Genomic DNA, 25,566 nt, shown 5'->3' with positions numbered 1-25,566 from the left:
CACCACTGCCCTGCTCTCCACATACCACAGGGGGAACTTCTCACACTCATGTCTCACTGCAGTTTGTGAGCTGTGGGTGAGTCCTCCAGGAGCACTGGTGATGCTCCAAGAGGGATCACGCCTGGTAGTGCTGCTGTCCTCCCCCCAGAAGCTCCATCCCTGAGCCACAGCTACACATCTCCCTGAGCTTCTCTTCCTTCAGGCCCTCCCTGAGTCACTCCACCCTGTGCAGTGGCAGGTCTGTGTCAGACAGAGCTCAGGTTCACCCACAGCTCTAGAGAGTTTCAGCACCAGAGGTAGCACCAGTTAATTAGTGCAGAAAGCTCATATGAGTGTGTTGAAATGGGGAAACTGAGTCAAGGCAGGTGGGTGAGGTTAGAGCAGGAGATCCAGGTCAGCCCAGGTGTGCCTTTCTGTGTGTGGATGTCCATGCAGACCCCCAGGTGATGTCCCATGGTCAGTGCTGTGTCTCTGGGGCACTGGGATGGCACCAGGTGTGTGCATGCAGGGCAGGGACAGTGACCAGGCAAGTGCTGCTAGCTGTAAAAATGAACAGATGAAGGACTAACGTAGCCCTGGCACACCAGGCACACGGAGCCTGTGGTGGGGACAGGCAGGGAGGTCTCCAGCAGTGCTGCAGACATCCCTCCCCAGCACAGCAGCCATAGCAGCCCTTCACTTCCAGGCCACAACAGTTGTCATGTCCATGCCCAGTTAACCAGTCCTTTGGCAAGAGGCTGACAGCCCTGCCACAAACAGGTTGCCTAAAAAAGGTGGTGCTTTCTTCCTTTCCTTTTCCAGCTTTTCTTGGTAGGCACAGCCCAGCAGAGCACTGTTCTCAGCGATATCCAGCACTGCATGTTGGGTTTCCCCACCAGCCCTGCATGTCCATGGATGGTGCTCCATGCTGGAATGGCCACAAGTTGGCAGAGGCCTGATGGCCTCACTCTTCATATTGTTCGGTTTCTTAAAACAGTTTTAACCCAACCATCTCACATTTGCTAGAGCCAAGCACAGCCCTTCTTGGTGCAAAGGGCGAGGGTTTGTCCTCCAGCCAGGATCCCTCTGGGGAGTCCAGGAGGTCCCAAGAGAACCCCACAGCAGTCCCTAAACCCTGCTGGGGGCTCAGCCTCAGGGAGACAGGGAAGTTGGGCATCAGCTAAACTACTTCTTGTATTTCCTTTGCCCACAGGTCGCACTGCACAGGCGGTCGCGGTCCGAGCCAAAGCCTTCGGCTTCAACGTCATATTCTATGACCCATACCTGCAGGATGGAATCGAGAGGTCCCTGGGGGTCCAGCGGGTCTACACCCTCCAGGACCTGCTCTATCAGAGTGACTGTGTCTCGCTGCACTGTAACCTTAACGAACACAACCACCACCTTATCAATGACTTCACGATTAAGCAGGTAATGCACTGTGTGTGGGTGACCAGGGAGTGCTCTGCTCCTGGGGGGGCAAGGCCCAGCCATCAGTGCTGGCCATGGGTCCCTCTGCAGTCACAGCCACCAGTGCCTTAGTGCTTGTGGGTGACCTCCAGAATAGCAGGTTGCACCCAGCAGCCTCATCTTCAGAGTAGGTTAAGGGGTTGGAATGGACTTTAAAGATCATCCAGTCCCAACCCCTGCCCTGGACAGGGACCCCTCCCACAACCTGGCTGTGACCACTGCCAGGGTTGGGGCAGCCACAGCCTCCCTGGGCAACCTGGGCCAGTGTCTCACCACCCTCACAGGAAAAACTTCTGCCTAATATCCAATCTAAATTTCTCCTCTTTTGTGCCTCCCCATGGTGTTTACTGGGGGTGTTGTGCAGCCAGGCAAGCAAGCCTTACCCCTGTGGTGTGGAGGTGATGGCAATGGTGGGTTTTGTTTGTCAGTAGCAGCCAGAGATGGATTTTCCCTGGAAAACCTGCATGCACCAGGATGGGATTGCTGTGGGGTGGAGCACAGTCCCTCAGCACGAGCATGGCTGGACGGGGGGGGTTGGGGGGGGTTACTGCACCAATTGGTGGGCTCACTGCACCCAGCTCACCGTGGTCTCTCTCCTGGCTGCTGGCAGATGAGGCAGGGAGCGTTCCTGGTGAACACAGCACGTGGGGGGCTGGTGGACGAGAAGGCCTTAACTCAAGCCCTGAAGGAGGGACGGATACGAGGGGCTGCGCTCGACGTGCACGAGTCCGAACCCTTTAGGTAAAGCTCTGGCTCAGGGGGACAGGTCTGGGGTTGGGTCACCATCCACCACAGCATGGCTGGGGGCACCCAGCACCACCTGCCTTGTCACACAGCACTGGGGAGAGGCCTGCTGTTGTCACTGTGCATCATGGGTTGGGTGTAGTCCGGCACCAGTGCTCACGTTGGGAGCTTAGGGGGAAACCAGCCTGTGTTTTTAAAAAACAGCACTCACTAGTCCATGAGAACAGATTTACTGCATGCAGCGATGGGCAGTTCTGCCTGCAGGCTGCTGCTGGCTGGGAAAGGGGTTAGTTGTCACAGGGAGTGCAGCTTCTCTCACCACAGAAAGGTCTTAAGAACAGAAAGTTTGGTCCTACACAGGAAGAACCTCCTTGTCCACCCTGGGCTGGGTGACTCCCTCCATCCCTGTATCCCCACCCTGCTGCAGACACCCCCAAGCACTTATTCTGTTGGAGCATGAAGACCAACCACCCCATAGGTTGGTTTTTCAGCCCTGTTGGCTCTTCCTTGGTGCATTTTCAGTGTCAGCCCTGCACGGGAGCTGTGCGTCCTCCACAGTGCAGGACCCTGTCAGGCTGCCTCCAGGGAACCATGAGACCTGAAGGATCATCCAGTTCCACCCCCCTGCCATGGGCAGGGACACTTTCCACTAGCCCAGGTTGCTTCCAAGGCCCAGCCAGCCTGGCCTTGGAAGGAGTGTAGCATGTCCACAGGGCAGGCCACAATACTTGCACTGACCTTTTATCCACTCCTTAAACATTGATTAACCTCTGTTTCCTTTCCCTCTGCCCCCAGTTTTGCTCAAGGCCCATTGAAAGATGCTCCCAACCTAATCTGTACCCCCCACACTGCCTGGTACAGCGAGCAGGCGTCACTAGAGATGAGAGAAGCTGCTGCTACCGAGATCCGACGTGCGATCACAGGTACTCAGCCCCGAGGGACACTGGCTCAGCTCCCGTGGCTGCCTGGACTGGGAGCCAGGAGGGGCAGACAGGGCTTCACCCTGCCCTGGCCCAGCAGGAGGCTGGGAAAGGGATCTGAATCCAATTGTCTTCCCAGAAAAAGAGCTAAGAAACCAAAGTTTACTTTTCTGGCATTTGGGGATGTTCGTGGTTGGGTGAGTGTTTTTTGTGGGGGTTTGACTAAATGAATGGGGCACTTGTGCAGCATGGCCGAGACTAATCTCTGTGACAGGGAAGCAGGAATTGCTGCTCCTGTCACTGGTGCTAACCCAAACAGCAGTAGAGGCCATAGCCACCACGTGCCAAAACCAAATCCCAAGGCAGGGAAAGCACCTGTGCCCAACTCCTGCTGTAACTCCAAGGTGGGGGCACTAAACTCCAGCAAATGGGTAGTCCTAAAAGTCGCCCTCCTTGTGAAGGTAGGTGGAAGGCACAGCTTCATGTCTGGCTTGCCCCTGCTTCCAAAGCAGTGGGCTCAAGGGAACAGCTTTCCTGAAAGCAGGATGGGAAACTGGTGTTCAACCCTGCACCTCAGGACAGCCAAAACATCCCCCTGAAACAAGGGATAGAGGAGTTAGATTTTCTCACATGCTGGATGCTAATACGGTGAAATGACAATAACTGCAGCTTATTAGAGGGTGATAAATCTGGGACGTGCCTGACACAGACTCACCTTTATTGCCGACTCCAGGGCGCATCCCAGAAAGCCTAAGGAACTGTGTGAATAAGGAATTCTTTGTCACGACGGCTCCGTGGTCAGTAATAGACCAGCAGGCGATTCATCCCGAGCTCAATGGTGCCACGTACAGGTAAGAGGGAGAACGGGAGCACCGGGACCGCTGGAAGCTCCGCAAATTGGGATCCCAGGGAGAGTGGAAACACGGAAAACAACTGCTGCTGTGACCCCCATCCACCCCCCGGGGCCCAGCACTCCCTTCGCTGGGGTTACTGGTGCTGCTGGATCCAACCACGGGGTGTAAAGCCTCCCCTTCCCGGCGGGACAGGACTCTGCAGCGTCTCTGGAGGCAGCAGGACCAGCCCAGGTCCCTGGATGTGACTTCTGGACTGCAGATTTTCTCTTTGCCCCTGTCCATGCACCAGCTGCTGTGAGCCTCGCCCAGCTCGTGGGTTAATGAGCCTGGGCATAAGCTCCAAATATAGGTCCAGTCCATAGTCAGGTGACCTAATTTCCACCTAAATCCAAGATTAAGGGTTAGTTACTGCTCTGTTTCAGAGGGCTCTAGGCATGCTGGTAGGAGATGTTAGGCACAGGGGACAAGGGGAGCATGGGCAGCCTTCAGCACATCACCACTGCCAAAAATACTCTGCCACACAAAAACACCCTGCAGGGCACACGGGGTCGTGTCGCAGGCAGAGACAGGCAGGAGTTAATCCTGCAGAGAGCCCCAGGCAGCTCCTGTGCCATGCAGATCCCAGGCACTGAGCACTCACTCTGACCAGCAGAACATCCAAACCTGGCCAAAGAATCTCCTTGGTGCCACTCCTGCCTGCTCCAGAGCACGTGGGCAGTGCCAGTACCTGAGGACAACACTTGGCTTCCTCACCTGTCTCTGCTCCTCAGGGCCCCTGTGAGCTGGGGGCAGCTCAAACTTCCTTCTCCTCCAGCTTCCCCCTCACCCTGCCCAGGAGGGAGGTGGAGTGGTGGAACCCCTCAGGCCCTACAAATCCACAGAGCTCTGGAGGGTTTGGCCTGGTTGCTCCCACACATCATCTTACTTGTGGGCAGCTCAAGGAGTTCTCATTCTTTCTCAAGCTCAGTGTTGTTCCTTGGAATTCATACAACTGCTCCTGCTCTTGGAAAAGGTGGACTAGACTCAACCCCAGGGTTCAGCTGTGCTCTGGTTACATGAGGAAGATGCAACTCACCTTCCACACAGGGAGAACTTACACAGCAGGTGTTGGTGTTCAGAGGTATTTCCCACAGGGAGGATTGAGTCAGCATGACAGTGTTTCAGAAAACATTCTGGATGCTTCCTTACCTTCCCTAGGTAAGGAAGGACTCCATTCATTACCCAGTTTTCCAAAGAAAGGCTTCCCTCTGGCTCACAGCCTGTGAGAAGATAGAGAACCAGGCACAGTCCCAGTGTGGTAGTGGAAGACTTACCCAAGACACAGCTGCATTGGTAGATGTTTAACTATGAGCTATCCCTTGTAATTTATAAGGAAAACCAACCTTGGTTCTAGGAGGGGAAGTGGAATCTCTCTGCTGCATGTTTTCTCCACAGTGGTGATCAGGTGCTGTGTGAGCTGTGCCTGACAAACCTGCCTCTCTCTATCCCCTCTCCCAGGTATCCACCTGGGATGGTCAGTGTCACACCAGGAGGAATTCCAGCAGCTATGGAAGGCATCATCCCCGGAGGCATCCCTGTCACTCACAACCTTCCCACAGTGGCACATCCTTCCCAAGCTCCATCTCCCAACCAGCCCACAAAACACGGGGACAACAGGGAACATCCCAACGAGCAATAGCAGCTAATTTAAAAACCTGTTCAATAAACTTAGGACCAAGAGACATTGGAAAAGAAGTTATACATGAACTTAAAAATAGAAAAAAAAAGAATTTGATACAAAATTTGTAATGTTGATTTTGGACAGAGGCATCATTGATGTTCCAGTGTTCCCAACAAAGCAGCCAAGACTGGGGAGAGAAGCCCTGGAGAAGTCACCTGCTTACTGAAGCGCTGAAAACTAGGATGTGATACGTTAATGAGCAACTCCTGTTGTTGTGTGTTGAGTTTCCTTCATCTGTGCATCAATCACATGAATAAAAATAGGTATTTTTCCCCCCCTGAATTCCTTGGGAAGGACACTCTGCCCCTGTGCTCAGCCCATTGCATTCAGCATCCTGACAGTTAACACGTTAGAGGAAACCATTATGTGGCTTCAGCCCTTTCCTTACTCTTGCATCTGGGTTCCTCTCCTAAGGGGAGGCAGCAGTCCTGGCTTAGAAGTGGAAGAAAAAAAAGAGCAACTACTACTAATATTCCTCCTTTTTTTGCAGTCTCACAGGGCCAGTACCGTGTCACAGGAGTTCTCCTGCCAGGTTTTAAGTTCTAGCCATTCCAGCTGGGATCTGTGGGATGGGGAGGGCAGAAAGAGCTCCTGGCAACGGCCACAAAACCCACCCGCCAGTCTCTTCTCTGCCCAAGACACTGAATAAAGTAGCTGTGCATCCACCTACGCCCTGCAATGATGCAAGAAAAAAAAGACAAAAAAAAAAAAGACAAAAAAAAGGAAAAAAGAAGAAAGTATTAAGTTTCACACACTATTTGTACTCAAATATATTTTCTCAGTTTTAAATCTGCAGCTATTTTATCAAGTGGAAAAAAAAAAAAGTCTTGAGCTGGAAAGGGTTCAAGAATAATGTTGCATTTCCTTATGTCTCAGGAAACACTTTTTATGGTAACTTGTCAGACTGTCTATGAACAAAAGAAAAAATCCACTTTTTTAGACATGGATAAAAGTCTTCTTTTCTTCACGTGATATTTTATACAAGAACACTTCAAAAACGTGTTATTAGCTGTGACTGATTTTAACAAATCCTATTAGATTTGTATCAACTAGTTACATGTTATATTCATAGTCTTTTGTGAATCATCGCCTTTTTGTTTTTGAAGATGGCCTGTTTTGAGCCTTTGTATGGGTACATTCCTGTTTCTGTGACAAAAAAAAACCCCTGAGCTGTCCCAAACAGACAAAAAAAAAAGCAACCAATGGCTATCAGTATGTTTTGTTTTAGTGTGTTACCGTTCTGTATTTGTTTATGTAAAGGTGGACATTTAGCGTTCAGTGCAGTTTTCAATAAAAAAAGTGATAAAATTTCTATAATTTCTGAAAGGCAAGAGCTCTCCCTGCACCCTGGGGGGCCTGGACTCACTGGGAGTGCCCCAGGGTAGGGCAGTCTGGGCACTCTGTGTCCTCTGTCACAGAGACAGCACCATGGGGAGCAGGTGAGTTCTCCTCCAGCTTCCAATACCTCTGGCACTGCAGCAGCAGTTGGGACCTGCTCCTGGCACCACGGCAGAAGGGTGACAGCTCCAAGACCAGCAGAGTTGACAGCCCAGAGCACCAGCAGCTGAGGATTTGTCCTTGTGGTCCTGCTGCAGCTTGAGAAACGCCGTAGGAACTCCACAGAGGCAGGTTTGAAACTGCTGGGCAAGCACTTGCTGAGTTGTCTCCTCTCCAGCTTTCAAGTGATCTGTCCACAAGCTGTAAACTGTTACCTGTGAATGTTTGAGTTCAAGTGGGAAGAAATCCCTTCCACCTCAGTTGTGGTGGGATAACCTGCAGTCTCCAAAAGGGATCAGAAAGAGAGCACTGGTTTCCACTAAGCTTTGAAGGCAACTACACCTCAGACAGCTTTTATACTTACTCGAGCTGAAGCATTAAGAAATCACTTGAGAACAAAGTCAAAACCATGCTCAAGAGGTGCTGGTGGCTTTGAACCTCACTAGGCAAAAGGCTGTTCTGTTTCCACCCCTTCCCCACTGGGTCTGAGTGCAGCACACTTGGCCTTCGATGGGGCAAAGGGTTTGGGCTGGAAAGGGACTAAAAAAAAGGTGAAACCCCAAAAGTGGTTACAAAACTCTGTATTTTGTTTGCTTTAAATTAAACTAGTTACCAGCTTCAAACATGCCCGACAAAGATGTCACCTGCTCCAGGGGAGTGACTACTCATGTCAGTGCTAGCAGTGATCCATGACCATCAGGAGGATAAACCAGGTCAGTTACAGGGGAGGCATTTGGGAAACACTGACATGACCATGAAAACCAAGAGGAAAACATAATCATTGCTGTTTAGGTTTAGAGTTGTTTGAAAAATAAAGGAGCTCTGGTACTTTGTTTTTCCATAAGCAGCTGCATCCTAGGGGGATCCCCTGGGACAGCAGTGGATTCCAGTGGGACAGCAGGAGGCTCAGCTCAGGGAATGCTGCAGGTCTCAGCCAGCACCAAGGATGGACGTGCTACGAGCTCAGCAGGAGCAGAGATTAAACAATCCCAGGTTACAAGTGCCTGCAGTGACAACGGCAAAACGCACAAAGATGGATCCAGGGAAGCAGAAAGGGAAGAGTATCATCACAATCAGGATATGCTGAAGCACCAGGAAGCTGCAGCTCTCAACTGGAGCATTACTGGGCAAAGAAACAGGAGGTAAACAGCTGCTGCTGAAGGTTTGTGCAGTCACTTTGCTGACAGAGCTGTGCTGCTGTTGTCCTGTTCCAGGAGGTTCTCCTGGGACAAACCTCCCTCTCCAGGGAGGACACTATGGATGTCAGAATAGCTTAAAACAAGCAGCTTGAAGGTGACAGGCACTACATGAAAAAGTGAGGTTAAGGAAAGTTACTGACTAAAAGGGGGGAAAGGAAATGCAGCAGTTAAACAAGAGTCTCCCAACGCACACAAACCAACCTGGTTAATGGGGAAACACAACCTGGGAGCGTTGCCATAAGCCATGCAGCAGAACTTTGGAAGAGTCCAGAATTACTAAATTTTAATATATTAAAAACAAAAGAAATACAGGATTTTTTTCACTGAAGAATTCATAAATAAAACCAGAAAAAAAGAAACCAAAACAAAACCCAACCAGCTGTAAAGGAGGTAGCGATGAGAAGCCAAGTCCTGTGCTAGGAAAGCGAGTGCTGCTGCGAGCAAGAGTGTGAGGAACATAACATGGAGAGAAACCTAATTGTAGAGAGAGAGATGTACTTGGCTGAAAGAGCAGAGCTTGCTGACGAGCTGCAAGGAGTGTCTGCAGCTTCGTGTGTGTGTGTGTGTGTGAGAGCTCTCAGGTGTGGCTGGAGGGGAGAACCCACCGGCGTACAGGACTGCGGGGCGAGCACAAAGCAGGGGTTGCAGCTCTTTAATCTACAGGTACATGAGGTTTGGATTACTTTGATTCTGGAAAAACCAAAACAAAAACCCAAAAGAACAAGCCACTCCACCAGTCCCCAAAATGACCTGTGGAGTGCATTAACCTGAACATTACCATTGTACAGCACATCAGAACATAACAATAGTGATCAAGATAGCCAAGAGCTCTGAAGTCCCAGGACTGTCCTCGGGCCAGAAGTGGGTAAATATCGGTGCATGCGTTTGGGAGACAGCTGAACTCACTGCACAGGGACTTCAGTGCCTGTGGGGACGTGGTGGGGGACAGGGAGGGTCAGGCCATGATGCAGGGACAGGAGAGGAGGAAAGGAGTGCTCCTCTGGCTCCAGGTACACGTCCACCTTGGGTGTTCTCACCCTGTGACAAGGAAGCTTTGCTTCCCCGAGTGGAACAGCACTGGGGGCAGGAGGTGGAAACTCTGCACTGAGTAGCCTACAGAATCAGGAGTTTATCCTTCTGTCTGTCCTGCACAGGGAGCTGGTCCTGGGCTCTTGAGTTTACAGGACCTGGTCACTGACTGAGAGCTCAGGCCTGAGCTGGACAACCAGCTCAGGGCACAGAAATCCTCAGCCTAGCTTACCCCACTCCCCTGACAGAAAAGCTTTACATCCTCAGCTAGACAAGGTATAAAAGGATTTCACTGCAAGGTAAGAAAAAAAAAAATACCCAAAAAGTCCCAATTTAGAAAGCAAACTTGAACCAGGACCACACACTTGAAGAACCTCTGCAGGGTCTGCGGTTTGCCAGGTCCCTCACACGGCCACGGCAGAGGAGCATGCATCCCTCACCTGGAAACCTGGGCATGCACCAACCACAGGAGAGCTAATGGCCAAAAACAGGCGAAGACAACAAACCTCAATGGAATCTGGGACGGGCAAGTTGCTAAGTTAATACAGTACTTGATTATTTCTATACGTCTGGTGTCGTCACCACATTTCTGTAGGAGCTGTGCACATTTCAACACCATCTAAGCAGCATTTGGAAGAAAAAAGCAGCAAGTTCCTCAGGGTTTCCATAGCGCTGAACTAGATAAAAAATAGGTGCTATGGGGCTTCTTTCCAAATTCTAATTAAAACATTTCATCTACTGCAAAAAATTCCTTACTCAACCGCCACACCACCAAAAGTGCTTTCCAAGCCAACCTGAATTGCACTGTAAATGTAAAAACTGGCATTAACCTTTAGTGTTTCAGTGAGATTTTTTTTAGATCAACTTTATCCATTACAGGTTACATGGCTAAAGTTATCAAATATAATAAAATTTCTACTGGAGAATATACTCTGAACAATCTTAGGAACTTACATAAGTTTAAGTATGGCCACATCAATCAACATGCAAGAAATTCCCAGGTTTACATACTGAGAAGTAGAGGACAGTGCTTTGAAACAACTTGAGCATAGGTTCTTCTTTTGAGTTAGAACTGCCAAGAGGATTCTCATTAGATTTAGTGACTGAGGAGAAAATCCTTTAAAAGGTGGAGTTTTTTTTCATTTGCAGCAACATTTGAGTGATCAAAGAATAAATGGTATAAAATTTGTATCACAGCAAGAGTTGGGGCAATGTGAAAGTCTCAATTGAGTTCTCAGATTCACTGGAATAAAATCCCTATTTTTAAGTCACTTCTCTGAATAAATATCCTTAGGTATACTGAAAGGAATCTATTAACTATCAGAAGGAAAAAAAATGCCAAAAAATAACACCCCCCCAAAAAAAAGCTTTTTCTGTTAACAAATCATTTCATTCAATGAAAAATTTAGTTCCTCTTCCAGTTTGTTCTGTAGAGTTTAGACTTTATTACATGGGCACAGCAATAACTAAAAGATTAGTAAAATAATGAATGCATTTTTGCTTAGGACTTGCTGTGGGTACTTTGTGCAAACAAAAAAAAAAAAAAAAATCAAACCTCTGATGATCTGACCTGGGCACTAGTGAGACTGCACAGGAATTCACTGTCAGGGAAGTGTCAGAGTATCTAAAAGGTGATGGAAAAGACCAAGTCCTACTGTAAAAGAACCTCAGAGGGAGGAGATATCCATCTGGGATGTGCTTTCGGAAGTGCCCTCGGCCGGAAGGTTTCTCTGCAATAATGAGGATGCTGGTATACATTTCCTATTACACAACCTCTTACACAACCACATGCGGTACATTTATAGACAGATTTACAGTCGGAGAGAAAAACGGGGCTTGTTTTCCTGTCTGGATAATAAAATTAGCTGTTTGTTTCTTGATTCCGTGGTTCTATACAAACTGCAGTCCGGCCCACGCCGCTCTCTCCAGGCAGATGAGCTCCCAACCTCTGCCCACGCCGTTGGAGCAGCGCGTCCCCGGCTCATTCCACGGCCGACGCTGCCGCGCGACGCCGGCTCCGCGTCACGGTGCTGGGACTGGCACCCAACCCTCACTCGTCGTCGTCGTCCTCGTCCTCCTCCCCGTCCGACAGGGACGTGCAGGGACGGATCTGGCGGTAGCGGTCGAGCCACTTCTCCACCATCTGAGTCACCAGTGGGTGGTTGCGCCGGCGAGAGCTCTTCTGCATGGCCACCAGGACCCCTCCCTCCGTCACACAGCAGTCCAGCCACTCCCGCAGCAGCTTCTCCTGCTGCTCCTCGTTGCCTATCTTTGGGGCAGAGCAAACGGGTTGAGCACGAGGCTGCACACCTGGGACATCCCGAAGGATGCGGGTCCTGCTCCGGGCACAGCCCACGGAGCTGCCCAGAGCCAAACCTGATAACCACAGGATGGGTCAGTTGGAAGAGACCACAGTGGGTAAATCTGGGCCAACCTCCCTGCTCAGGCAGGGCCATTCAGGAGCGAGGGAGAATTATAACCTCTCTGGGCCTCCAGACCTCTCTTCTTCTTGGAGAAGAGAAGGTTGTGTGGAGACCTCAGAGCAACCTGCAGGAGCTGAAGGGGCTCCAGGGAAGCTGCAGAGGGACTCTGTGTTAGGAACTGCAGGGACAGGACAAGGAGCAATGGGGAGAAATTGAAAGAGGGGAAATTTAGGTTAGATATTAGGCAGAAGTTTTCCCTGTGAGGGTGGTGAGACACTGTCCCAGGTTGCCCAGGGAGGCTGTGGCTGCCCCAACCCTGGCAGTGTTCACAGCCAGGTTGGACAGAGCCTTGAGCAACCTGCTCTGGTGGAAGGTGTCCCTGCACAGGGCAGGGGTTAGGGCTGGAAGAGCTCTAATGTCTATTCCAACCCTTAAATTCTATGGGCAACCTAATCAAACAGGCTCCACAAATATTCCCCAGCTGTTCTCCCAGTGTCAGTTTTTCATGTGTAATTCCAATACAGCCTTCCTGTATTTCAATTATTTGGAACAACTTGTTATTTAAAGTAGGGACCACACATAAACGAGGATAAGTCCTCGAAAATCCTTCTGGCTTGACAAAGATGTTTTTAGGAATCAAAGAGTTGCAGTCATGAAACATTTCTGCTTGCAACACAACAAGTAGTATGGATAACTGAAGAAATCTCTCTCTAGACTTAAAGCCTATTTTTTCCCCACACATCAGGTGTTCCAGCCCTCCCTTCTCCCATGTACACGCTTTACTGAAGTGCTTCCCTGTCTTTATCACAGTTATTAAGGACAAAACAAGTTGACTTCCATTAGAATAAAAGGCAGAGCATGCTATGACTATGGGCCAATATTTGTGCTGCATCCTTTTGGGGGAAAAAAACCCTCAAAAGGCATTTCAGTCTTGCATTAGTGACAGAATCGTTATTTCTGGCTGCTTTTCTAGGTACTTATATTCAACACTTTCAAGGACATGGTGTGACTTTGGGGGTTGTCCCAAGCAGGGCCAGGAGCTGGATTGGATGGTCATAAACTGAGATGGGAGAGCCAGATTAGATGTTAGGAAAAATGTTTTCCCTGTCAGAGTGTTCAGGCACTGGAATATTGCCCAGGGAGGTGGTGGAGTCACCATCCCTGGAGGCGTTGAAGAGGTGTCTGGATTTGACACTGGAGGATCTGGTTTAGGGGTTCCAGCAGTAACCGGTTAATGGTTGGACTCTATGATCTTAGAGGTCTCTTCCAACCTTGATGATTCTGTGACAGACTACCAGACACACACACACAGGTATTTCTTACCTCTTGAGCAGAAAGGAAGTGAATGTGCAATAGTTTCCTCTCGCTGTCCACCAGGGGTAGAAAAGTAACAGTAACATCATCATCGGTGTTGAGGTTAGCACCAGCTCCTCGATTGCCATAGCCATCGTTCTCCATGGCAACCAGGGCGGAGAAATGGCCCCTTGTGTAGCCCAGAGCTATAGGACTTTTCCAACAAAAACTCTGTTCCCATAACAAAGGCAAATACACACCTGTGGGGAAGGGAAACAGAGGGGAGGACTCAGAACTAGTGTTCAGCAAGGAAGGGTTTTGGTACAAACCTTTTGGGTTTGGCTAAGCACAGTAACAGAGGCATTTAACACATCCTTGGTTTGGTCTACACTGGCACAGGTCACACTTTTCAGCTCAACTAATTACTATTAATTAATGCAACTCAAGGATCTTTCAGCTGCACAAGTTTAGACCTAAAAACCACTACGATCACAACCAACACCACACTACAACTCCCCCAAAATCCACAGTGCAGTGATGAATGAAAAACAAGGTTAGAAGAGCTTTGGTGTTTGGTAACTCTTCTTCAAATATAAAAAACTATGAAGAAAAGGAAAAAAAAAAATCAGACTGCACCACAGAAATAAAGCTACAGTCAGAGGTCTATTTTTACCAGAGCAAAAATTCCACCATCTGCTCACAAAACTTATTAGTGTGCTAGATGTAACTCAGAAGTGAGGTGACCCATCCCAGCGAGTGGGGCTGCTCACATGTTAAATTAACCCACATCAATTATGCACATCTAGTCTCAATTTAAAAAAAAAAAACAGCCCCAGAAAGCCGATACTATTCTGCTCAGCTACAACAAACTCCTGATGTCACAGATCCTGAGAGGGACTGCAATCTTCTCCCCACCATTTTTAGCCATCAACACTGTAATTTCGGTCGAGGGCTCAAAATAACACCACAACTTCTTTCTTCCAGGAACAGAAATAATTCTTGGGGGGTGTGTGTGTGTGTACTGCTGCAAGACAACTTAAGCAAAAGCACTGCTCACCTTGTGACAGGTTAAAAATAGCCCCACACAAACTCGAGTGCACATGTAGCATAGCAACCCCCTCTGGGTACAGCTGCTGCCAGCAGGGACAGGCACTGCGGCAAGGCAGGCACTGCAGCTCAGCATCCATGGACAGCTCACAGTGGCAATCACAGGCTTGGAGCTGCACTCAGCTTCAGAGCTGGGGGAGCCAACAGTAAATAATTGTCTCTTCACCCCCTTCTCGAACCAGCAATCAAGAACTACCTAAAAGTCTTCCCATTTCTGTAAGAGTCACCAGAAATTTTACCACACCTCAGTTTAAGGATTAATCCCTTCAATACCTTGTTCCTCCTGTCCCCATTTCAGTGAGGCCTCACTCTAATGCAGCTCTAAACACAAAAGGTGCAGAACAAGGGGTAAGTGTTCACACCAGGAACTTTTAAGTCTTTACATTAAGGGAAAGGCCCAAATGATCTCATCAAAATTCCAGGTTGCATTGAAAACACCACTCTCAAGAGTCCAGTGTAACAAAGTCCCTGGGAATTAGTTCTCCATCATAGCTACATGACCTTTCAGGACTGAAACTCATCTGTTTGCCACAACAAATCTCCACATGGAAATTCAGCAACTTCTCCAAAGTTTGGGGGTTTCTTTCCTGTTGTTTTATCTTGGTGAAAATGCCACACTAATCACTTCCCCAGGCAGAAGGTTGTGTTACACTTCCCACTCCTCCTCAACACGATGCATGGAGCTCCACAAGAAGGGAATTAAAAGCACCATCAGGGAGAATATCTAGTGCTCTGGAGAGTTATAAAAGTCACTCTGATACACAGTGAGAAGGTCGTGTAACAAGGGCTGACAAGAACACAAGTCATGGAAAATACAGAGGACAGGCTAACACCTACCCTGGAAGCCACCCACATAGGATTTAGTTTCTCCAACCTGATCTGATGGTGCTTTCAGTCAGTCATCTCTTTTCCTGGTCAATTTTAAAGGCTAAACACATGCAGCTAGACCAGGAGCTGGGTAAATGGATCTTTCACTGTCAAAGCCTTAATATTTAAAGAAGCCTTAACAGTCAATTGTGATCTGGAAACAGGGAGGCTGTCAGCTATGGGACAGCAACTACAGAAAGGACGCCAAGCTGGAACAAAGAATCCCTGGAGGAAAAAATGCTGATGGGGGAGAGTGTTTTGGGGGTATATGGGGAGGTTACAGTACCGTCCAAGGTACTATGAACTGAACCATGATGTTAAGAAAGTGCTAAAAATTCCCCATTTCTATTGTAACGCACAAGCACAAAATGGTTTGGGTTGGAACGGACCTTAAAGATCATCTAGTTCCACCCCCTGCCATGGGCAGGGACACCTCCCACCAGCCCAGGTTGCTCCAAACCCCATCCAACCTGGCCTGGAACACTCCTAGGGATGGAGTATCCATCACTTCTACACCACAGTCTCTTTCCTCATTCTTTTGGTGGATGTGATGTTAGAGGGAGAGTGCTACCCACCACGCCAGGGACACCAAGAACTCCCCCAGGACTCCCACACAAGCCCAGAACAGTCCTGCACCATTTCCAGGAGCTCCTTTGGCAGCTCACAGCACTCCGAGTCCGACGGCTGTTTGGGCTCAGCTGTGCTGTGAGTGTTTAATTAGCACACATTAACCTCAAAAATGTGGTTGGACAGGGATAGAAGTAATTCCAGGTAATATGACACAGGACTCCCAAGTTCACCTGTTCACAGTGCTGCATGTTTCCATGTATGGGTAGATGAGGCTTGTGGCAAGCAAATCACAAGCCATAAATATGTGGCTGAGTGAATTCCTGGAAACTCATGTCTGGTAAAAGGCTGTCCCAGACACCTGGTGACCTCCTTGTTCAGAGCAAGAAAACAATTTCAGCGTATTTAGGCTGTGTATCACTTGTCTGCCTCAATGCCCAATCTAGGCAATAAAACCAATTTGCAAACCACCAAGCCCTGGAGCTAAAAGCAACACAAACCTGACGTGTCAGATGTCAGATCTGTGTGACATGAGTAACTGTTCTGCCCCAGCCTAGCCTGGATCAGCTCGAATGAAAGATAACATGTCACTACAAAGAACACCAAGCTTTCATACTCCTCCAAAAATATTTAACTTCCCTACATAAAGTTTTGTTACTGCACCAAACCTACAAGCCAAACAGCTGCTGACATTTTCTGAAGACTAAGTAGTTACAGGCTAACATCAACTCCACAGGTTGGGGCTTTCTGTGTATTTTGGGTTTGCCTCCTTCCAAAGTTAGCCTTTTTCCTTAAATCACAAAAAGAGATGTTTTGGGAAAAGTCCTCTACTAAGTTATAAATAAACAGTGGGTCATCATCAAGCACACAGAATCATAGAACTTAAGGGCTGGAATGGAGCTTACAGATCATCCAGTCCCAACCCCTGCCCTGGGCAGGGACACCTCCCACCGGAGCAGGTTGCTCAAGGCTCATCCAGCCTGGCCTTGAGCACCACCAGAGTTGGGGCAGCCACCATGTCCCTGGGCAACCTCTTCCAATATCTCACCACCCTTAGAGTAAAAAATTTTTTACTCACATCCAACCTAGACTTTCCCTCCTTCCATTTGAACCCATTACCCCTTGTCCTGTCTCTGCAGTTCCTAACACGGAGTCCCTCTCCAGCTCCTTGTAGGCACTTCAGAGACTGAAAAGCTGCTCTGAGGTCTCCATGCAGTCTTGTCCTCTCCAGGCTGAAGAGCTGCAGTGCCCAGGCACAGCCCCTCTGCTGCCTCTCCAGTGACAAACTGGCTGATGCCAACACCTTTCCCCCAGGAGATGCTAAATTCTGTGGTCCTAAGCTGAACATTTACACCCACCAGCACCACACGCAAAGAAAATTTCACATCCCATTTGTTAACCTCCTTGTGCCTTGCAGCAGTACAAACCACACACCTCCTGGGAAGCTTTCCCCATCACAGTATTTGACATCAATTTTAGGTATGTTTATAGAGCTCAAAACACATTTTTACTGTGGCTACAGGCAGCATTTCCACTATAAAATGAAAAACTGCAAGTTTTGAGGGGACTGTTTTGTTAACAGCAAATCAAGATTTACCTACAACATGATTCCATCCCCTTCCAGACAGTAACTTAAGGTCACTCTCCCTTTAAGTTCATGATTTATAGCCAAACCCTGTTAAAGCTGACTGTGAGAAGCTAAAGGCTTACCTTGAAATCGAGTGTATCCTAATGTTTCTCCTCGAAAACTCTTGTAATATTTTACTCCATAAACTATAATTGGTCTTCTAAGAATATGTGCAAGTACAAAAATGTGTGTCTGCTCCAAACTCGCTCCAGGCTGAACCAAACACAAAGAGAGACAACACTTGAAATACAATTTACCATTCTCTGCTTGGAAATCTGGGAAACAGTCTCCAAACTGAGATACAAAAGGCTTTGAAGAGTGATAGAGCTTAGACAGGAAAAATAAGAGACTGGAGGACTATTATATATCAGTTGGAACTACGCAACGACATTTCAGCTTGCACAACTCAATCTGTCAGTAATAATGCTCTGTCCTATTGCCCAGATTCAATCTAACAAGTTTCATTCCCCAGTTAGAGGTGAAACTCTACAGAATGTTTAGTCTAGGACTCATTCTCTCATCTGAGGGCAGGTTAAGGCAACACCTTTTGATGACAGGAAAAGGCACATCCAAAACAAATCACAAGAAAACAGCTCCAAAATCATGTTTATCCTTTAAAAGAGGAGGTAAAAATACTCCGATAGTTGGAAGCTTATAGGAACAAACCTCACTCTGGAGGGGAGTTACAGAGCATCAGCTTGATGAAGCTTCAGCACTGTAAGCTGGCACGTTTATAGGTGCTTTGGGAGGTCAAAGTGCTGCAGGAGGACACTGAGCACACAACTGGGTGTTGGTTTATCCTACAGATTTCACTCTGACACCACAAGACTTTGTTGTACTTAATAGTAAGCTCAAAAAATAGAGCTTTAAATTAATCTTTCCATATTGGCAGAAGAGTTTATTCAGTGGGACTTTAAGATCAGCAACTTAAGAGGAAAGTTATCCTTCATACATGACTGTTCTTATTCCTGATAAACACTTCAAGCCCCATGGAATTTCTTTTCAGACATTAAAACACCCTTTCAAACATGTTACACAACCAAGTTTTCTCACCTGGCTTGCAAGAGAGAGTATGAATGCCCAATCCTCCTGCCACTGCTCCTCTCTCAGGGAGAAATGTAAACCAAAGCTTTGGGAATACTCTTTCCAGCGTGTGTAGAACCTACAGTGTTAGGTAGAGAGAAAGAGGGGCAAAGACAAAAGCATTAACCACCATAATCCTGTCAGCAATATTTACCCCTTGTCACCCTTTGTCCCAAGCCCAAGAACACAGAAGAAGGAGAGAATAAATACTGGATTTCAGGTTTAATCTTCAGGAGACTCTGTCTGGTAAACCTCATTTAAGGAATCACTAGGCATGGCAGTGCCTACAGCAAACGTGCTCCAAGCCCCTGCCAGGCTCCTGCCTAGGGGAGACTTCTTGGCATAGCTTTTTATTAAGTCTCACTTAGGCTTATTTAAGTGTTGATGTTCAGAGGACATAACTAAGATTTTCCATTTCACAGGAGTAGTTCATTCTTCTCACAACAACAACAACACAGGTATTCTCTATTTTTACCCACATCATGAGCCAATTAACTTCTAAGGACTTGTGCACCAACTTCAAACAGGCCCTGGTTAAGAGGCAGAACCTGTTTTATCCCGGTTTTGGAGCAAAGAGTATGGAAATTTCACAACCTATGGAGTTATGAAGTCAAATATAGATTAATCTGATTCACACTGAAAGCTTTAAGCCACAGGATTTCTATTTTCCTGCCTAAATTAGCATTTTTGTGTGGTAGTTTAGTCCTAATGTTTTATCTTTCTTAACCATTTACCAATCAAAATTGCCTACACATCAAAAAGCAGGTGTTGGCTCTCTCAAATTTTAACCTCAGTCCAGTCACAGCCCTATGGAAAAGCCACAACTCCTTATCAGGGACACAGATCTAGGGAGAGCTAAGCCAACTTTTAAACAATGGCTTTACTGTGAAGACAAAGAAACCATTCTGAAGTTCAGCTTATTAAAAAAAGTCATTGAAATGAACTCATTTAATTAAAAACTGAGAAAATTAGCAGACAGTGTGTGTGTGTGTGGATAAAACCTTTCCTATGCTCTCGTGAAGCTGTAATCATCCCCAAACCCTGGTGTGTGGAACAGCAGTCACCAGCCAGGCCTGGCTTTCCCAGGTACAGCCCAAGACTTTGCACAGCTTAAAATTCCTGTTAGGATGATGTTTGGATAGGTCTGTGCTAACTCACAGCAACACATCTACACGGAATCTTCTGGATCTACATTCCAGTTTCTATCCAAGGGCACCAACTGCTTCCATTTTGCAGCTGCTAAGATATTTTGCCTATTTTTTTCCCAGGAATCTCTAACTGGACACCTTATGCTAAATGCATTGATTGCATTAATAATAATTTAAACAGATTCTGAAAGGAACGGGAAAAAGAGAAAACAGAAAAACATCAAGACAAAAAGAAAGGGAGGGGAAACAAACCACCCATCCAAACCTTGACCACAAAAGTGTTTTCCCAAGGAAGTTTTCTTCCCCTGAGTTACTCAGCCACAGAGTTATCTGTGGATGCTCATGGGAGGTGAACAGGCCTTGCAGACAGCGGTCAAGGCTCAAGAGTTGATCTCATTTAAGGCTAACTTTTCAGTTTAACAGAAGAGAACTGAATGGATCCATACAAAAGATTCTGAAAGCCAACTCAGGGCATGTGCCCATTCTCCAACAAAAGCTAATGGTGGAGTACAAAAAGGGAATACATCAGAACACACTCTGGGTAAACTAAAAGTGTAGCTATTTAAAGGTGAGTGGGAAAGGCTCCACAGGCCAGAGCCTCTGGGAACTTCACCACTGAGCTTTTCCTGAGTACCACACACTCAACTGTCTCTAATAAAGAGACTCTTCTTTGTTCAGCATCTAAAGAAACAGAACAAAACGTGGCCAAATGAGTTACATGAATGTTCTGCCTATAAAAATGCCCATTTTCAAGTGTCTTTGTGAAGGCTTTGAAGAATAACTCCACTAGCTAAAAGTTTCAGCAGGGATTGCATTTAGGAGCCTATTCTTTCAGCAACTCTCACTAAAGCCAGTAATAACATCAATTCCTATCTGCCACAAAATTAAATGTATCTTCCCACATGGAACCTATACAAGTATAGTATGTACAGGATTATCAATCTACAACACTATTTGGCTAAAAGACTTGTTCCTATGAAGGAACACATGACTCAGTTAAAATTATGCTTCTAATAAGGATAAAGATTAAGTAAATTCAGAGTAAAATGCAAATTCTGTCCAGAACATAAACTGAAAAGCTTAACAAGACTTAATAGCCTCTAAATAATGGATGTTACGTTAGACACAGCAGTAAGTCAACCACAGTTAACACAAACATTGAGAGGTTTGGTTCAAAGCTCAGGAGTTTGCAGCATGGTTTTGGTTACCATGTTTGGTTTGTTACCATAAAGAACAAAACCTGATCTATCATCATTTCTGTTCTGGCCTCAGGGGAACTGCCTGTGGTGCCAGGGACATTCCTGCATGGCCCAGATGCACACTCCATTGTAAACAACTCCAGTGACAGATCTTCCAGAGACAGGTTCTTGGGAGAACTGCTACTGAAGAACCACTTCACTGAACCCAGCTCTGGAAGCTCATTCAGGGAGTTATCTCCACACAGCAGGCAGCTGGGGGCAGGAATCACAAAAGCTACTTGCAGGCACCCCTAAAATTAACCTTTCTTGTTGACTTCCTGTAGAGCACATGGAGGAAGGGACAGACTCTTTCTCTAGGATGTGCTCATAGTGTTTGTCTTGTCCTTGAGTACAAGAACATAAAAGAAATGATCACTTGTGTCTTGGATTATCAGTCTATCAGCTCTTCCCTTAGTCCCATGACACACTCAAGAGCTGTTAGGCACCACTGGAGGTGCAACTTTAAGGGTTTTCCCTCTAGCAGAAACAAACCAACTAAAGAAGTTGCTGAAAAACAACTAAGAGTTGTTTTACAGGTTGATAAATTAAGTTTATGGCCAACTGACAGCACTAGTTAAATGTCACTCTGTGCTTTACTGCCATTACTTCAGCAGCCAGAGCAGGGACGAAAAGAGCAATCCCACATAAGGCTGTAACTAAGCAGATGGAATGAAAATACTGCAAAGTTTATAAGGAATAAAAGGCTATCTTCTCTCCTAACAATCTTCTGGGAAGCTTCCCCCAAGCAGCAAGGCATGGCATGTGCATGATTTACACTGCAAGCACACAGAAATTCCAGCCTTAATAACTGTGGTCAGCAAGTATAACATATTTTACTGGTTTAAATGCCATTTGCTGGATATCACATACCATCACTCAGTTCACCATGTCCAAGTTTCCAGTGCTTGTACTTAAAATGAGATCTAGATTACTTCTGGAATCACAGTGACTCAACATCTTTGAGGCCCACAACCCACAGGGAATTGGGGAGTGGTGGCTGTGGTTCTTTTTTAGTATTACTACATGGGAAGTTATCTTTAAAGCTGACAGAAGAACTCACCAATGTGAGCAGTCGTGTAAACTGTCGTGCAGAGCTTTCCTCAGCACTGAGTCCTTGTCATAAATGCCCCATGTAGCCTGTAGCACTGAGTCAAGCAGGCAATCCCCTGCAGTTCGGTTCCAAAGTGCATATAACCTGCTGTCCAGGCGTGTGCCCAGCTCCAGGGACCAGTTAATGATGGGAGATTCCTCTTCCAGCTCTGCAATATGACAGGCATCTCTTAACACTTCTATTTGAAGGCTCAGGGAATGTAAACAGCACAGTAATCTCAACAATTTACTCATAAAACTCAGCTTTCCTTCATACTGCAAAACAACAGGTGAACTACAATGGCTAAAAGTATGTCTTGGGTGAAATACCATCAAGGAAACAAACCAGAACCAAACTATAGCTTTAAATAAAGCATCACATCATTCATTTGAGGACTGTTACTGGAATGGGAGGATTGGTTCAGTTTTCTTTAAAGGGCTTCTGCCTTCACAATGGGTTTTAAAGATTTTTAAAGCTCTACAAAGATACACAACACATCATTTTTACAGCCTCCATCCTCTCTTTGCCTCATAAATAGTCTGTAACTGTTAGAACTAAAACAATTTTACAAGGGTATGGAGTGACAGAAGGGAATGACTCCACATACAGAGAGTAGAATTAAATTGGATATTGGGAAGGAGTTACTCCCTGTGAGGTCTGAGGCACTGGCACAGGTTGCCCAGAGCAGCTGTGGCTACTCCATCCCTGGGAGTGGTCCAGGCCAGGCTGGATGGGGCTTGGAGCAACCTGGGCTGGTGGGAGGTGTCCCTGCCCATGGCAGGGGGTGGAATGAGATATCTCTAAGGTCCTTTCCAACCCAAACCATTCTGTGATTCTACAAATTCCAGGGTGAATTGAACTGGAAAGCATCCAATCTATATTTAACAGACATTCTTGGACAAAGCCACATACACACAGACGTGTAGTTTATTTTTCGTAATAGAAACACTCTCTAATGAAAAACAAAGAGAAATTCCAGGTGCTCTTGGGGCATTTACCTTTCTGAACATCTCTGTCAAGTACTTCATCAAACAGCTTTTCCTGCACTGTGGGTGGTAAGTCTTCAATATCTGGAAAAACAGAAAGCAAGTACAGAAGTCACTTAATGTTACTGTAAAAGAGATACTTGCAGCTGCTGCTCAGGAGAACTTAGACAACAGCTTTAGCCATATCATCCCTAACACTGAAATGCTGCAATTCGTTCAGACCTTAAAAAAAGAGAAAGGGGGGGGGGAAAGGCAGAAAACTGTGTAATGGGTAAAACTCTTTTGTGACTCCTGTAACACTTAAATCACTGTCACACATTCTAACTCAAACATGTGCTGCATACATGGCCTGCATTCCAGCAGGGGATAAGCAGGAAGGGGTTGCCAGGCAGAGCAGCAGCTAGAGGAACTTTGCTGGATTCAGCACAGTTTTAAACACTTCAACACGTGAAAGTCAAGGAAGTAAAGAGAACAGTTGAACAGGAATATCCAGCATCCCTTCAGGCAGTCTAGGGGATAAGGACTGGGATCTAGGTGGTATTTCAAGGGCATGAAGATCTCTTAACTGCAGTGGGGTATCTGCCAGTCCTGCTCAGATGTCCAATGCCCCAAGGCTTCTGGAGTCCACATTTAGGCACATGAGTTGCTGGTGAAGCACATTATTGCTTGGTGCAGGCAGAGTGTTGTTGGATGATCTTTTTTTGTATGATTGATTGGGACTTTTAAAACCAAAACTGCCTCACAGTGTCCAGCAATCAATTTTAAAGCTTTGCTCTCTGACATCCATGCACTGGGTCTGTTTATCTGAAAGGTCAAGTGGAAACTGGTTCCTAAACCACATTGCACAGGCAACATCTGAACAGGAGTGTGTGATTTACACCTCTGCCTTGGGAAATGCCACCTTGAGCCCAACTACAAAAGATGCTCAGCTGACAAAATGTGATGAAAAGTGGGAATACACTGACAGTCCTGATGTACAAAAGCTTTTGAACATTATGCCTTAATTATTTAATGGCTATTACACATGTCAAAAAGCTGCACAGTGCTTTAAGATGTGTTTCTAGAGAACACTAAAGTATGAAGGAGGTATAAATACAAAGAATAGTTCTGGGCCTCAACAGAAAGGTCTGAAAGCTAAAACAGCTGTGTGAGAAGTCATATTAGGGACCAGAAATGCCTGGACTCCAATCTTCACTTTAAATACAGCCTTTCCTTAGAAACCACTTTGCTTCCACGTCCTCATGGCTAAATAGGACAACAGATGCTCACTTCACAGGAGCAATGTATGGACTGAAGTATTCAAAGACTGAATAAGCAAACTCAGCTACTAAATCTGACCTAAGCTATTAAAACTTAATAAATAAAACCAACACACACATCACCAGAAAGTCAAAATATGCACCAAGAACAAGCAACTCAACTAGGTGAGCAAGGAATAAATTCTCCCATGGCAAGAGGAGGTTTGTAACTACCTGCAGGTAATGTGAAGGTTACAAGGTCAGTCAGGAAGTAGCAGGCAAAGTCTCCCTTTCGCTGGTGAAGAGACGCAGCGATTTCACGGCGGATTTGTTCCGTGACCTCTGGACAGGAATGCACTTGGCTGCATGTTGGGACACCTGGAACATAGCACAGTTACTGCACTCAGTGTTGCCTCCAGCTGAACAGGAAGGCTTTGGAGTGATGACCACCAGCAGTGTTTTGTCAGCAAGGAATGCGAAAGAAGCATAAACATAGGTGCCCTGAAAGATTAAAGGTTTAGTGACTCTTAGTGAAGTGTCTCATTTGTCATGTAGATGATCACATAAAGCTGGTTAAAAACATCTTTAAATCAAAGAGGTGGATTAACAGGTGACCACTTCCAGCTGAAAAAGGAAAAAATAGGTAAGAGCTGATAATAGAAACTTCAAATAAAGCACTTCATTCCCACAGCACAGACTAGCTCCCTACAAAGAATCTTCCCAAAAACTACTCAGCTAAGATGGTTAGGTTTGCCCAGATTCTGTCATCACTGGCAGCAGAAACTCTTTCCATGATACAGCAAGTGGCACAGGGATGACACCAGATGCAAATGAAAAACCCACCTTTAAAACCCACATTTTCAGTCATTTGTATCCTAGCAAAGGGAAGTGTCACTGGGGCTCAAACACCACTAAGCATTTTCACAAATGCCATGTTGAGTCAGTATTCCTAGGAACTAAAACAGCCCTAAGCATAAAAATCTGAGCAGTATTTCCGCAAATTAACTTGTTTTTAAACACATAATGCCATACACAGAGCTATGCAAGCAGCACAAAACTACCAATATTAGCCCTACATAAATATATACTCAAGGCCTTAGCTACATTTGTCTTGCTTCATCTACTCTTTTTAATTACTCAACACTGAGCATTCCCTCATCTTTATGTGCTTCCCAAGCTGCTTTTCTCAGAAACAGCAGCAGGCATTAAGGAAGATGGCAGAATAAAAATCTGGCTCTGATCAAGTGAGGAACCGGAAGTCTCAGATAAAGGAAACAAAGGAAAAGAGGTAACAGAATTGCTTATGGGCCTAGCAAGAGGGCAGAGATGGAGGAGGGCACAGACACCATAAGTGAGGTGGACTGTACAAAAACACACTAGGAAATGGCACAAGCAAGAGCACAGCAAGGAACCAAATAGTCTATAAAACGGCCAAAGAATGGGGACAAAACACAGCAATTTTGCCAAGCAAAAAATATGCCTTTCTCTGG

General features: G+C 46.5%; 2 protein-coding genes across 2 annotated transcripts in view; one reads left to right on the top strand and one right to left on the bottom strand.

The window, feature by feature from the left end:
- CTBP2 (C-terminal binding protein 2) overlaps positions 1 to 5,695 on the top strand; it is a 14,758-nt gene extending 9,063 nt beyond the window's left edge. The window contains exons 5-9 of the mRNA XM_009078857.1: positions 1,140 to 1,407; positions 2,057 to 2,187; positions 2,986 to 3,113; positions 3,844 to 3,961; positions 5,462 to 5,695. Coding sequence (XP_009077105.1) covers positions 1,140 to 1,407; positions 2,057 to 2,187; positions 2,986 to 3,113; positions 3,844 to 3,961; positions 5,462 to 5,642 — 826 coding nt within the window. The 3' untranslated portion in view covers positions 5,643 to 5,695. The remainder of the gene's footprint in view (positions 1 to 1,139; positions 1,408 to 2,056; positions 2,188 to 2,985; positions 3,114 to 3,843; positions 3,962 to 5,461) is intronic.
- A 5,758-nt stretch (positions 5,696 to 11,453) lies between these two features.
- The window catches only part of LOC103806178 (ubiquitin thioesterase ZRANB1-like), a gene marked incomplete at its 5' end in the record, with an annotated part of 14,687 nt that continues 574 nt past the window's right edge, over positions 11,454 to 25,566 (bottom strand). Inside the window, 8 exon segments of the mRNA XM_009078858.1 lie at positions 11,454 to 11,678; positions 13,156 to 13,385; positions 17,377 to 17,506; positions 18,347 to 18,455; positions 21,823 to 22,021; positions 22,851 to 22,922; positions 24,311 to 24,427; positions 24,430 to 24,454. Coding sequence (XP_009077106.1) covers positions 11,460 to 11,678; positions 13,156 to 13,385; positions 17,377 to 17,506; positions 18,347 to 18,455; positions 21,823 to 22,021; positions 22,851 to 22,922; positions 24,311 to 24,427; positions 24,430 to 24,454 — 1,101 coding nt within the window.

The sequence above is a fragment of the Acanthisitta chloris genome, unplaced genomic scaffold (assembly GCF_000695815.1).
Source record: "Acanthisitta chloris isolate BGI_N310 unplaced genomic scaffold, ASM69581v1 scaffold10027, whole genome shotgun sequence".
NCBI lineage: Eukaryota > Metazoa > Chordata > Aves > Passeriformes > Acanthisittidae > Acanthisitta > Acanthisitta chloris.
Note: the sequence above shows the minus strand (reverse complement) of the source record. Positions and strands in the feature narration are given on the sequence as shown.